The following is a 14,607-nucleotide window of genomic DNA, read 5'->3' on the forward strand; positions in this document are numbered from 1 at the left end:
CCCCATGGACTGTAGCCTGCCAGGCTCGTCTGCCCATGGAATCTTTGAGGTAAGAATACTAGAGTCTGTTGCCATTTCCTACACCAGGGACTCTTCCCAACCCAGGGATCAAACCCATGTCTCTTGTGTTTCCTGCATTACAGGTGTATTCTTTACCACTGCACCGCCTGTGGTAAAGTTTCATTGTTTGAAACCGGAGGGGTAAAAGGGAGGTAGGCACCAAAAATCCCAGAAGCAAAAATTTTCTCACACATACATACACATATATATATGTATGTATGTATGTATGTATGTATGTATGTATGTATGCCAAAGAATGCTCAAACTACCACACAATTGTACTCATCTCACACGCTAGCAAAGTAATGTTCAAAATTCTTCAAGCCAGGCTTCAACAGTACATGAACCATGAACTTCCAGATGTTCAAGCTGGATTTAGAGAAGGCAGAGGAACCAGAGATCAAATTGCCAACATCTGCTGGATCATCAAAAAAGCAAGAGAGCTCCAGAAAAACATCTACTTCTGATTTATTGACTATGCCAAATCCTTTGACTGTGTGGATCACAACAAACTGTGGAAAATTCTGAAAGAGATGGAAATACCAGACCTCCTGACCTGCCTCTTGAGAAACCTGTATGCAGGTCAGGAAGCAACAGTTAGAACTGGACATGGAACAAATCAGGAGGGAGTACATCAAGGCTGTATAGTGTCACCCTGCTTATTTAACTTATATGCAGAGTGAATCATGAGAAACACTGGGCTGGATGAAGCACAAGCTGGAATCAAGATTGCAGAGAGAAATATCCATAACCTCAGACATGCAGATGACACCACCCTTATGGCAGAACGCGAAGAAGAACTAAAGAGACTTTTGATGAAAGTGAAAGAGGAGAGTGAAAAAGTTGGCTTAAAACATTGAGAAAACGAACATCATGACATCTGCTCTCATCACTTCATGGGAAATAGATGGGGAAACAGTGAAAACAGTGTCAGACTTTATTTTGGGGGGCTCCAAAGTCACTGCAGATGGTGACTGCAGCCATGAAATTGAAAGACGCTTGCTCCTTGGAAGGAAAGTTATGAGCAACCTAGACAGCATATTAAAAAAGCAGAGACATTACTTTGCCAGCAAAGGTCTGTCTAGTCAAAGCTATGGTTTTTCCAGTGGTCATATATGGATGTGAGAGTTGGACTATAAAGAAAGCTGAGTGCCAAAGAATTGATGCTTTTGAACTGTGGTGTTGGAGAAGACTCTTGAGAGTCCCCTGGACTGCAAGGAGATCCAAACAGTCCATCCTAAAGGAGATCAGTCCTGGGTGTTCACTGGAAGGACTGATGTTGAAGCTGAAACTCCAGTACTTTGGCCACCTGATGCGAGACCTGACTCATTTGAAAAGGCCCTGATGATGAGAAAGATTGAAGGCAGGAGGAGAAGGGGACGACAGATGATAAGATGGTTGGATGGCATCACTGACTCAATGGACATGAGTTTGAGTAAACTCTGGCAGTTAGTGACAGACAGGGAGGCCTGGCATGCTGCGGTCCATAGGGTTGCAAAGAGTCAGACATGACTGAGCTACTGAACTGAACTGATGTTGTATGTATGTACGTATACATAGGTATATCTGAAAGCTGGTTTGTATTCATACAGTTTAAATGTTTCTTGTCCAACATACCAGTTATACAGATAAAGGGACCAGAAATTACAAAGGTCCTAATTGAAGGAGGCTGTCCCTTCCCTGATCTGTTCCCCAGCTACTAATTTTGAAGCCAAGAGAATGCTATCCCCAGGCCTACCCAACATCATTAGGACTATGGGTGCTGCTGCTGCTGCTGCTAAGTCGCTTTAGTCGTGTCCGACTCTGTGCAACCCCAGAGACGGCAGCCCACCAGGCTCCACCATCCCTGGGATTCTCCAGGCAAGAGTACTGGAGTGGGTTGCCATTTCCTTCTCCAATGCATGAAAATGAAAAGTGAAAGTGAAGTCACTCAGTCGTGTCTGACTCATAGCGACCTCATGGACTGCAGCCTACCAGGCTCCTCCACCCGTGGGATTTTCCAGGCAAGAGTACTGGAGTGGGTTGCCATTGCCTTCTCCAATGCATGAAAATGAAAAGTGAAAGTGAAGTCACTCAGTCGTGCCTGAGTCATAGCAACCTCATGGACTGCAGCCTACCAGGCTCCTCCGCCCATGGGATTTTCCAGGCAAGAATACTGGAGTGGGGTGCCATTGCCTTCTCCGAGTACTATGTCTAGTGTTATCAAAAGTCCCATTTCTTGGTCTTCCTTCCTTCATGTGAAGTCAGAATTGACTATCAGAAACAATGTTTGCTACAATCTCACTTGAGAGGTGGCTTCTTGAACAAAAACCATTATTTGTTCATCCGAGCCTGGCCAAAGTACTGACAAAGTGAAGCATCAGCTTCTACACTAATACAGAGATTCAGTTCAACCCCTTCCTCTGCTCCCGCCTGACTCCAGTGTATCTGTCATCCCGTGGACAGCATTTAGAGAGATCTCTTAAGGTCTGTGTTTTGTCACTCCCTGCTTTAAATCCTCATGTTTTTCTGTATTAAATTTAGACTAAAACTGAACTTCTTACAAGGACTTATGAGACCTTATCCAAAGTGTCTCTTCCATAATCTGTGTCCTCACCTCTCCAGGATTCGCCTGATACAGATAAGGGTGGAAAGAACTGGATGAACTTAATTTGGAGCCAAAGCAAATGGGATTAACTATTGGAGAATCAGGAAAAAGAAGGGTCGCAGAAGTCTCACTAAGATTTTGGCTTTAGGGATAGAGAAGCAGTGACGCTAATATTGAAATAAGGAACAGGTTTGTGGTGAGAAATCAAGCTTCTGCTTTACATATTTAGGACTAAGATCAAATCTAAGTTAGACATCCCAAAGGAGAACACCAAGTAGAGTAGTAATGGATGTCCAAAGTCGAGTCAAGGCTGGAACATGAATTTCAGAGCCAGTAATACATATCTTTAAGTTTTTGAGAATAAATAACAGTCTCCTTGAGAGAGTGTTTGTAGGTAAGAGAAAGACATCCAGGACTAAGCTCAAACACTGTAACCAACAGACATTTAGAAAAATGAACTGGAAAGAAGTGACCTGGGAAGAAGGGGGGAATTCAGGGGATGGTGGAGTCCTAGAAAGCAACAGACGTATTCCATAGAAGTAGAAACAGTTACCTAACATAAAGTATGGCTGAGGGGTCAAGAAAAGAATGGAGATCTGGGACTTCCCTGGTAGTCCAGTGGTTAAGAGTCTGCACTTCCAATGCAGGGGAGGCAGGTTTGATCCCTGGTAGGGGAAATAAGATCCTACATGCTGAATAGCAAAAACAAAAAATAGAAGAATGTACACCTGAATACTCCACTTGAAAACATGGAAGTCTTCAATAACCCTGCCAAGATAAAGCTTGGTAAAGTAGCAGGGAACAAGGTCTTGTAGGAATGAGCTGATGAGAGGTTTAGAAGTCAGGAAGTGAAATGTTTCTTTCAGATATTTTGCCATTGAAGGAAAGGAGGAAATAAGATAAAACTGGTTAAGGACATGGAGGTAAGTTTGGGCTTTTTCAAAGTTGGGAGCTACAACTACTCACCAGAGTCCTGCAAGAGAATGTCTTGTAAATGACATTTGCTCACTTTCTTAGTTATTTCCTCAGGAAAAGTTCCAAGAAGTGGAAGTTCTGGGTCAAAATTGAGGTTTGGACATCTTTAAGGCATTTAATTCATATTGTCTTTTTTTTGGGGGGGGGGGAATGATTTCGCCACTTTACACTCACCAGCAATGAAAAGATGAATTATCCTGTGTTATTCTAAGGAATAAACTGTAACTTTTGTTCCCACGCTAGGTATCACTTCGTCATGGAAACAGAGTCAGGATTAGAAATTAACCTTTGATGTCTAGCTCCATCTCCCAAGCAATGTTTCTATCCTGTTTTGGATTCTACTAGTTTTAAATAAAAAATATCTCTTTTAAAATGTTAATTTGAAAATATGATTGATGATTTAAAGGCAGTAGAAATTGAGGAGTTAAAGAAAAGTTGGGAGCTACAAAAACACTTTCATAAATCAATAACTTTGTAAATTGATTGATCCAGAAAAGACGGATTCCAGTTTACAGAGTGAAGTAAGCCAGAAAGAAAAACACCAATACAGTATACTAATGCATATATATGAAATTTAGAAAGATGGTAACGATAACCCTGTATGCAAGACCGCAAAAGAGACACAGATGTATAGAACAGTCTTTTGAACTCTGTGGGAGAGGGAGAGAGTAGGATGATTTGGGAGAATGGCATTGAAACATGTAGAATACCATATATGAAATGAGTCGCCAGCCCAGGTCCAATGCAGGATACTGGATGCTTGGGGCTGGTGCACTGAGATGACCCTGAGGGATGGTACGGGGAGGGAGGAGGGAGGGGGTTCAGGATGGGGAACATGTGTATACCTGTGGCGGATACATGCTGATGTATGGCAAAACCAATACAATATTGTAAAATTAAAAAAAAAAAGAAGGAGGGAAATGATGGCTTAGGAGAGAAAGAGGGAGAAAAAGGGAGAGAGGAAAGAGAAAAGGGGCAGGGGAGAAGGGAGGAAGGGACAATTGTAAGGGTGGAGATCTTGAAAAGACAAGAGATGACGGGATTCAGAGCTCAAGAAGAGGAATCTACTTCATGGAAAGAGTAACCAAGATGGCAGTAAGTTGAAAATTATGATGAGAGATGAAAGAATTCCTGGTGTCTTTATTTTCTCAGTGAAAAGCATATAAAGGCCTTCAGTGTGAGGTAGTCAAACTGGTTACACCTTGATATAACTAAATAAATAAGTAGATAGATGCATAGCAGTGACTGTCGAAACCAAAGGAGTTTTGCAACATTGACAGCCATTATTACAAGACTTAGGTAAATCAGATTTTTGGAAAGTGAAATAAGTCTCTTGATTTTAGAAAAAATGACAGTATAATATAATTTCTTTAAAAATACTCCATCATAATGTGTTCTACTATCTGTGTTGGTCCCAACATCACTTCAGGGAAGGCAGTTGCCTGCTTTAACCAGGAGTCTGCATCCCATGAGTGGTCAATATCATTTATCCTGAAAGTCCAGACTCAAGGGCAGCTCCTCCAAGGGGTTCCATCTTTCAGTGAACACTAGAGTGTAGCATAATGAGTGTCAGATATGGGCTTTCATTGGTAAAATTAGTGACTTGTTTAATCAGCATAATGGATATAAGCAATCAACTCATCACTTAACAATATTCAATTTATATAGATTAGTTTAAATAGTTAAAAATCATATCCCACTCATACTCCCAGTGTTTATGTATCTCTTAAGATCAAGAGACTTCATGCTTAAACCTGATACCCTAGGATTAATCTCTAAAACATCTGTCCAGCCACTGGGTAGGTAGATTTATTATAACCTGATAATCTGTAATATTATCATATATGGGAAAATGCCAATAAATTTTTCAAGCATGGTTGATGTGGCAACATCTAACAGGATGGGGACCTGAGACTTATTGAAGCTTACACAGGTTTATAGACTAGTTTAGGTCTCTGTGCCAATGTATATTTTTGTAATTATCAGTACGCACAGCAGAATTTGGAATGTGATTTATCTTCATTGTAATGTGGTTAAGGAGGTTGTTAAAGGGTAAATAACCCTCATTCAATCCAAATGTCAGTGATTTACATCCATTTTTTTCTAGCCAATGTGAACATAGAAATTGTGTATAATCAAATTAGCTTATGTCTGTTCACAGCAGATGGTTCACTAGACTCTTTCCTTAAAATCTGCCACACTAGAGATTTTGTCTGGAAAATCCAGTCTCGTTGCATTTCAAACTCTCTCACTTGTTTTCTGTATCTGACCTTTGAAATTCTCCAGTGACTGGAAGTAACTATATGTCCAAGTTCCAATTTATACAAAAGGGACATTATGAACAGTGCTGCGATGAACATTGGGGTCCACGTGTCTCTTTCAATTCTGGTTTCCTCGGTGTGTATGCCCAGCAGTGGGATTGCTGGGTCATATGGCAGTTCTCTTTCCAGTTTTTTAAGGAATCTCCACACTGTTCTCCATAGTGGCTGTACTAGTTTGCATTCCCACCATCAATGTAAGAGGGTTCCCTTTTCTCCACACCCTCTCCAGCATTTACTGTTTATAGATTTTTTGTTTGTTTGTTTGTTTTGTTTTGTTGTTTATAGATTTTTGGATAGCAGCCATTCTGACTGGCGTGAAATGGTACCTCATTGTGGTTTTGATTTGCATTTCTCTGATAATGAGTGATGTTGAGCATCTTTTCATGTGTTTGTTAGCCATCTGTATGTCTTCTTTGGAGAACTCTCTGTTTATTTCTTTGGCCCATTTGTTGATTGGGTAATTTACTTTTCTGGAATTGAGCTTCAGGAGTTGCATGTATATTTTTGAGATTAGTTCTTTGTCAGTTGCTTCATTTGCTATTATTTTCTCCCATTCAGAAGGCTGTCTTTTCACCTTGCTTATAGTTTCCTCTGTTGTGCAAAAGCTTTTAAGTTTAATTAGGTCCCATTTGTTTATTTTTGCTTTTATTTGTATTGTGGAAGTATTGTGGGAGGTGGATCATAGAGGATCCTGCTTTGATTTATGTCGGAGAGTGTTTTGCCTATGTCCTCCTCTAGGAGTTTTATAGTTTCTGGTCTTACGTTTAGATCTTTAATCCATTTTGAGTTTATTTTTGTGTATGGTGTTAGAAAGTATTCTAGTTTCATTCTTTTACAAGTGGTTTAAGATATGGAAGCAACCTAGATGTCCATCAGCAGATGAATGGGTAAGAAAGCTATGGTACATATACACAATGGAGTATTACTCAGCCATTAAAAAGAATACATTTGAATCAGTTCTAATGAGGTGGATGAAACTGGAACCTATTATACAGAGTGAAGTAAGCCAGAAAGAAAAACACCAATACAGTATAATAATGCATATATATGGAATTTAGAAAGATGGTAATGATGACCCTGTATGCAAGACAGCAAGAGAGACACAGATGTATAGAACAGTCTTTTGGACTCTGTGGGAGAAGGTAAGGGTGGGATGATCTGAGAGAATAGCATTGAAATATGTAAATTATCATATGTGAACCGAATCACCAGTCCAGGTTCAATGCATGATACAGGGTGCTCAGGGCTGGTGCACTGGGATGACCCAAAGGGATGGGAGGGGGAGGAAGGTGGGAGGGGGTTCAGGATGGGGAACATGTGTACATCCATGGCTAATTCATGTCAAAGTGTGGCAAAAACCACTACAATATTGTAAAGTAATTAGCCTCCAACTAAAATAAATAAATTTCTTTAAAAAGGGACATTATTTACTTTTTTGAAATATTTTTTTAAACCTTAAGATAATACAGTTTTAAGTCCCAGGTTGAAAAGAATTACAGTATAAGAAATTAGACCATATCATTCAGTTAAATAACTGAAAAACATTTAATAAATCAGTGATTTTGTTTCTAGCATCTCAGAGGAAAGTCACTTCATGCATGCAAAAAATTACTACAAATAGTATGCCATTATCTTTTTATTCTATATAATTTTATATCATTTTTCAATATTGTGTAGTGCTATTTTCTTTCAACAAGCTACTTTCATAAGAAAGAAAAAACAAAAGAAACAATTACCTTCATGAGTACAGTTATGATGTGAATCTTTTGCTACTAAATAAAATAATAAATTGCTTCCCTCCATCATGGATGGAATAAAAGCTATACCAGGGACATAAGTTCTACCTAAAACATACGTTAAATTAGAGTCTTAGCAAAGTCTTAGCTTTCAAGCAAAAACAGACATAGTTGAAGTAGCAGTTTCTTTTCTAAATGGGCTGCTGCTGCTGCTGCTGCTAAGTCACTTCAGTGTATTTGACTCTTTGCGACCCCATAGACGGCAGCCCACCAGGCTCCACTGTCCCTGGGATTCTCCAGGCAAGAACACTGGAGTGGATTGCCATTTCCTTTTCCAATGCATGAAAGTGAAAAGTGAAAGGGAAGTCACTCAGTCATGTCCAACTCTTTGCTACCCCATAGACTGCAGCCTACCAGGCTCCTCCATCCATGGGATTTTCCAGGCAAGAGTACTGGAGTGGGTTGCCATTGCCTTCTCCATCTAAAAGGGCTACAGGGCTCAAATAAGAAAAGCTCAAGTATTTAGCACATCAACAGCGCTGCAGCTAATACATAATACTTACCCTCAGCATTCGTGAAGCCGACCCTTCTCATACCTGACACCTTTCAATGAGTTCTCATAATAGGATAAAATTTAAAATTCTTGATATAGCCTCTAAGTCCCAGCAAAATCTGATCTCTACTCCTCTCAAACCCCTTCTTTTTATTATTATTATTATTATTATTATTATTATTATTATTTTACTTTACAATTTTGTATTGGTTTTGCCACACATCAACATGAATCCTCCATGGGTGTACACATGTTCCCAATCCCAAACCCCCCTCCCACCATCCCTCCAGGTCATCCCATTGCACCAGTCCCAAGCATCCTGCACTCTGCATCAAACCTAGACTGGCGATTGGTTTCTTATATGATATTATACATGTTTCTAAGCCATTCTCCCAAATCATCCCACCCTCTCCCTCTCTCAGAGTCCAAAAGACTGTTCTATACATCTGAGTCTCTTTAGCTGTCTCGCATACAGGGTTATCATTACCATCTTTCTAAATTCCATATATATGCGTTAGTATACAAACCCCTTCTTATGTCACCTTCAACCCTCCTCCGGCCATGACTCTCCAGAAATGGTGGCCTCCATCCAGCACCTAGTCCACACCAAGCTCCTGGTCCCCAGACCCCATTCTGTCAGCTCCTCAGGTGACCACACACCTCACTCCCCAAGCTAATACTGTATACTACTTTTCATGCTGACATTATATTCTGATAGGCTTTCCCACAGCACCCGAAATGTTTCCTTCTGAGAATTTAACACAATTTGCAACTGTACAGTGAATTTATTAAATATCTTATACCACGCACCCCCCCCCCAAACACACACATAAACTTGACTATCACTCCCATGAGGATAAGATTTGTCTTTTTTCATCCCCATGGTTGCCCCAGCAAAAGTGCAATGTCTGGCATGGTGGCAATGGTCAATGAATATTTTTCACTGAATGACAAGATATCCTATTTCTGATAGACTATCTAATTGCTGTTTTCTGGGAAAGGCAAAGGTCTTGCAGGAATGACCATGCTGTGGAAATTCTAACGTAGCACGTGTGTTATACAAACAAGACGACACTATTGAAAATGAAAGCAAAAGTCAGCATCTGGATTTTGCTATAAAGATACAAATTCTAATTTTTCCTGCACTGTCTTCTAATTGTAATTTCCACTCACCATCACCTACTTAAAATTATGTGACAGAGCTTTGAGGAAACCTGAATTTTGCCTCATATAAAGTGGAGCAAGAGAGTTTTGTTGTGTGTTTTTTTGCAAACTTTAGATATATTGATCGCTCAGAACCTATAATCATTCTACTATAATTAAACCAATAGAGTAAATAACACCATTTTCCATATGAAGTATTGAGTTGACCAAAATATTCATTCAGGTTGCTCTATACAATGTAACAGAAAAACCCAAATTAACTTTTTGGCCAACCCAATATTTGTATTTATTCACTCAGTCTTACTTTTAAAACTACCCTGTATGAAGCACTGTTTTGTTTTTTTGTAAAATCCCTGATTGGCAAAATGAACAAAAATGTACAGGGAGAATCTCTTTGGTATTACATAGGCAGGGAGGGTGGCCACCTTTATTACACTCCAGCATTGGTTTCAATGGCATTGCTGTAACACAGGTTCTAATGCCACTCATGAGCCAATAAGTAAAATGTTACATACATCTGCAGAGGATCAGTCTTGTGACTTTGTTGTGATTCTCTGAGGTTACACTCCAAAAAGCACGAGAGGTTGTTTTTTGTCAAGACATTTTACAAAGAAAGAATTTTAAGTAACTTTTTATAAGGTGAGTGGCTATTCAAAGCAGAACGGAAATCAGCCTTCGTGGCCGTCACACCAGGACTTTGCCGAAGGTGCTAGGCTGAGGCAGGTGCCGGCATCTGAATCAAAGCTTGTTAACAATCCAAAGAAATTTAACCTTGTGATCAAAGTATTCGTTTTTCATTTCAGCTTAAGAAAGGAAAGGAGGAAAGAAAGGAGGGGGGGGGGGAGGGAAAGAAGGAAAGATGGAAGAGGAGAGATGGAGGCAGGAAGGAAGGAAAGAGAAGACAGTTGGACAGACCTTGTCATGAACTAGGGCAATACTTGAACACATTCCCGAATCCTACCTTCTGGGGACCAAGGCTTTGTGTGAAGAGGCCATCCCTTTTCTTCACGGCAAAATGACTTGTAATCAGGACAGCAATCAGAATTTTCCCTTTCACAGAATTTATCACAGTAACACAGCGCATCCGCCTCATAAAACCGAGTTACACAGCCATCATCTCTGTCTTCACAGCAACCAAAACTTCGACAGTACTGCCCTTCGAAAATGGCTCTTTTGAATCGAGTACCTTCCGAAATGGTGTGATTCCTAGTGAACTCAGCTCCTGGGTCAACTTCTCGTTGTGATAAATACTGTCTCTCCGTCCAAATTTCTGTGGTGAGATAAGCAAGGATTAAGATCTTATATCCGGCCCACATTCTCCAGAAGTCAGCAAGGCTCCCACTGGTTGATATGTTTGATCCCCTTGGCCTTGGGGCTTCTCCTTGGAGCCTAAGTTCTAATCATCAAGACAACTCAGCCTGAATCCTGAAACTGATCCTTTACTTGAACTGAGTGTATTTCTTGTAGTTAAATATTAATCAGGAATTTCAATGCTTGCCAAAGATAATGTGCATGTTAGCAATAGACCATTGTCATTCCTCCAACATTAAAATTTTATATTTCATATTACAGGAAAAACCTCCATTACCATAAAAATAAATACATAAAATCTTCAGTGTAGATGATACATTGAATATTGCTTGCCTTCAAAATAACCTAGATTCTTAAATCAAAAACCTCTCTGGAATACACATGGCCCAAATTTTGGCTGCAGTGACTACTGGCAAGGTGTAGGAAATTCAGAAGTCAAAAACACAATTATTCATCTCACCTACTTGCACTGCCACTAAAATCCAGACTCTCCTGAGATTGTCTACTAGGCTCTGTCATATCAATAACAAATGCCCAGTCACACACAGGCTTCATATCACATCCATACAGCATTCACCTACCAGAAGTATTTTGATTTCAAAACTTAGTGGAGCCTAATTTAGCTAGAAATTCCCTGAAGGTGACCTTAGTTTTCTCTCCCTGAATTTCTGCTTGACATCAATGCAGGGGTCTGCAATATCTGAAAGGCAATTTATAGTCAAGAAAAGTCAGTGATCTGAGCTAAGGAGCTGTTGGGGAGGGGGGAGGGAAGAGATGTGAAGGAAACTCAAAGGTCAAGATACCTTTCATGTTTCTGTATGGCTGTGGGTTTTGCCATCCTGTATTTACTCATTAACTATAATATCTTCCTTTGGATTAGAGACAAGTCACCAGGAGACAATGATTCAGCAAGAGTGTCTGGGTTGCCTAGTGGAAAGGACTTGTCCTGAAGATCAGAAAACCTGGACCCTTGTCCCTGAGCTACTATTTAATTGGCTTTATGATCTTGGGTTCATGATTTGCTTCTCTGGTCCTGTTATTTTCCTATAAAATGAGAGTCTTTCTCTCCAAAGTTAATTCATAACTCCAGCATATCAAACATATTCCCCGACTTTGCTCTGTAAATTATTTAACTCATACTTTTATCTTCATTGTTTCCCTTTCTTTGGCACCTTTCTCTCAGGCTATAAACTAGTGCAAGTGTTTATCTTTTGTTGTTTTAATTTAATATAATCTTGGTGTTGATATCCATAATCCTGCCTGTGCAATCCTAATTCTGCTGCCTCTGATTCCTTGCCACCCACCGAGTCACTAAAGTACTGCAAAGTGCCATTTCCAGCCATATTCAATCATCTCTAACCTCGATTCTCATTGACCTGAGTCCATATCATCACACCTGAATCTTCCACAGCGTTTAGCCCTGTACAATGAACTGGTCAAGAACAGGACCTAGAGAGACTAATGGAAATTATATTCTAGTTTCACCAATGATTAGCAACACATCTTTAAGAAAGTGGATTAGTCTCTCTCTGCTTCAATTTCATCAGCTGCAACATTTAGATAACAAAATTTATTCCCATATCAGGTGGCTGCAAAAGTTAAATGAGATAAGACATAAAAGTCCTTAGCACATCGTTCATAATAGTTCAGTTGCTCAGTCATGTCCGACTCTGCAACCCCATGGACTGCAGCATGCCAGCCTTCCCTGTCCATCACCAACTACCAAAAACTGCTCAAACTCATGTCCACTGAGTCGGTGATGCCATCAAACCATCTCATCTGCTGTTGTCCCCTTCTCCTCCCGCCTTCAATCTTTCCCAGCATCAGGATCTTTTCCAATGAGTCAGTTCTTAAACAGGTGGCCAAAGTATTGAAGCTTCAGCTTCAGCAGTTCTTCCAATAAATATTCAGGACTTGTTTCTTTTAGAATTGACTAGTTTGATCTCCTTGCTGTCCAAGGAACTCTCAAGAATCTTCTCCATCACCACAATTCAAAAGCATCGATTCTTTGGTGCTCAGCTTTCTTTATAGCCCAACTCTCACATCCATACATGACTATTGGAGAAACCATAGTTTTGACTAGACAGACTTTTGTTTGCAAACTAATGTCACTGCTTTTTAATATGCTGTCTAGGTTGGTCATAACTTGTCTTCCAAGGAGTAAGCATCTTTTAATTTCTTGGCTGCAATTACCATCTGCAGTGATTCTGGAGCCCCCCAAAATAAAGTCTGTCACTCTTTCCACTGTTTTCCCATTTATTGTCCATGAAGTGATGATGGGACCAGATGCCATGATCTTAGTTTACTGAATGTTGAGTTTTAAGCCAACTTTTTCACCCTCTTCTTTCACTTTCATCAAGAGGCTCTTCAGTTCCTCCTCAGTTTTTTGCCATAAGGGTGGTGTCATCTGCACATCTGAGGTTATTAATGTTTCTCCCGACAATCTTGATTTCAGCTTGTGCTTCATCCAATCCAGCATTTTCCATGATGTACTCTGCATATGAGTTAAATAAGCAGGGTGACAATATACAGCCTTGACCTACTCCTTTCCCAATTTGGAACCAGTCTGTTGTTTCTTGTACAGTTTTAACTGTTGCTTCTTGACCTGCATACAGATTATTCAGGAGACAAGTCAGATGGTCTGGTAATCCCATCTCTTGAAGAATTTTCCACAGTTTCTTGTGATCCACACAGTCAAAGGCTTTGGCATAGTCAATAAAGCAGAAGTAGACGCTTTTCTGGAACTCTCTTGCTTTTGCAATGATCCAGCAGATGTTGGCAATTTGATCTCTGGTTCCTCTGCCTTTTCTAAAACCAGCTTGAACATGAAGTTCTCAGTTCACATACTATGGAAGCTTTGCTTGGAAAAATTGGTGCACTACTTTGCTAGCGTGTGAGATGAGTGCAATTGTGCAGTAGTTTGAACATTATTTGGCATTGCCTTTCTTTGGGATTGGAATGAAAACTGACCTTTTCCAGTCCTGTGGGCACTGCTGAGTTTTCCAAATTTGCTGGCATATTGAGTGCAGCACTTTCACAGCATCATCTTTTAGGACTTGGAATAGCTCAGCTGAGTTTCATCACCTCCACTAACTTTTCTCATAGTGATGCTTCCTAAGGCTCACTTGACTTCACACTCCAGGATGTCTGGCTCTAGGTGAATGATCACATCATCATGGTTATCTGGGTCATTAAGATATTCTTTGTATAATTCTTCTGTATATTCTTGTCACCTCTTCTTAATATATTCTATTTCTGTTAGGTCCATACCATTTCTGTCCTTTATTGAGCCCATCTTAGCATGAAATGTTCCCTTGGTATCTCTCATTTTCCTGAAGAGATCTCTAGTCTTTCCCATTCTGTTGTTTTCCTCTATTTCTTTGCATTTTTCACTTAGAAGGGCTTTCTTATCTCTTCTTGCTATTCTTTGGAGCTCTGCATTCAAATGGATATATCTTTTCCTTTTCTCCTTTGCCTTTCACTTCTCAGCTATTTGTAAGGCCTCCTCAGACAACCATTTAACCTTTTTGCATTTCTTCTTCTGGGGATAGTCTTGATCCCTGTCTCCTGTACAATGTCGTGAACCTCCGTCCATAGTTCATCAGGTATTCAATCAGATCTAGTCCCTTAAATCTATTTCTTACTTCCACTGTATAATCATAAGGGATTTGATTTAGGTCATACCTGAATGGTCTAGTGGTTTCCCACACTTTCTTCAATTTAAGTCTGAATTTGGCAATCAGGAGTTCATGATCTGAGCCACAGTCAGCTCCTGGTCTTGTTTTTGCTGATTGTATAGAGCTTCTCCACCTTTGGCTGCAAAGAATATAATCAATCTGATTTCAGTGTTGACCATCTGGTGATGTCCATGTGTAGAGTCTTCTCTTGTGTTGTTGGAAG

General features: G+C 40.0%; 1 protein-coding gene across 4 annotated transcripts in view; it reads right to left on the minus strand.

Moving 5' to 3' along the window:
- TINAG (tubulointerstitial nephritis antigen) overlaps window positions 1–10,858 on the minus strand; it is a 108,325-nt gene extending 97,467 nt beyond the window's left edge. For 3 of the 4 annotated variants that reach the window (XR_011251390.1, XM_069564105.1, XM_069564104.1), the window contains exon 1: window positions 10,358–10,858. Coding sequence is in view for 3 of the 4 variants with exons in the window: in XM_069564105.1 (XP_069420206.1) it covers window positions 10,358–10,712 (355 nt within the window). In the remaining variant the exon portion in view is untranslated. The remainder of the gene's footprint in view (window positions 1–10,357) is intronic. The other variant, XM_069564106.1, reaches the window with a different exon arrangement.
- Between the last annotated feature and the right edge of the window lie 3,749 nt (window positions 10,859–14,607).

Source organism: Ovis canadensis, chromosome 20 (assembly GCF_042477335.2).
Source record: "Ovis canadensis isolate MfBH-ARS-UI-01 breed Bighorn chromosome 20, ARS-UI_OviCan_v2, whole genome shotgun sequence".
Lineage (NCBI taxonomy): Eukaryota > Metazoa > Chordata > Mammalia > Artiodactyla > Bovidae > Ovis > Ovis canadensis.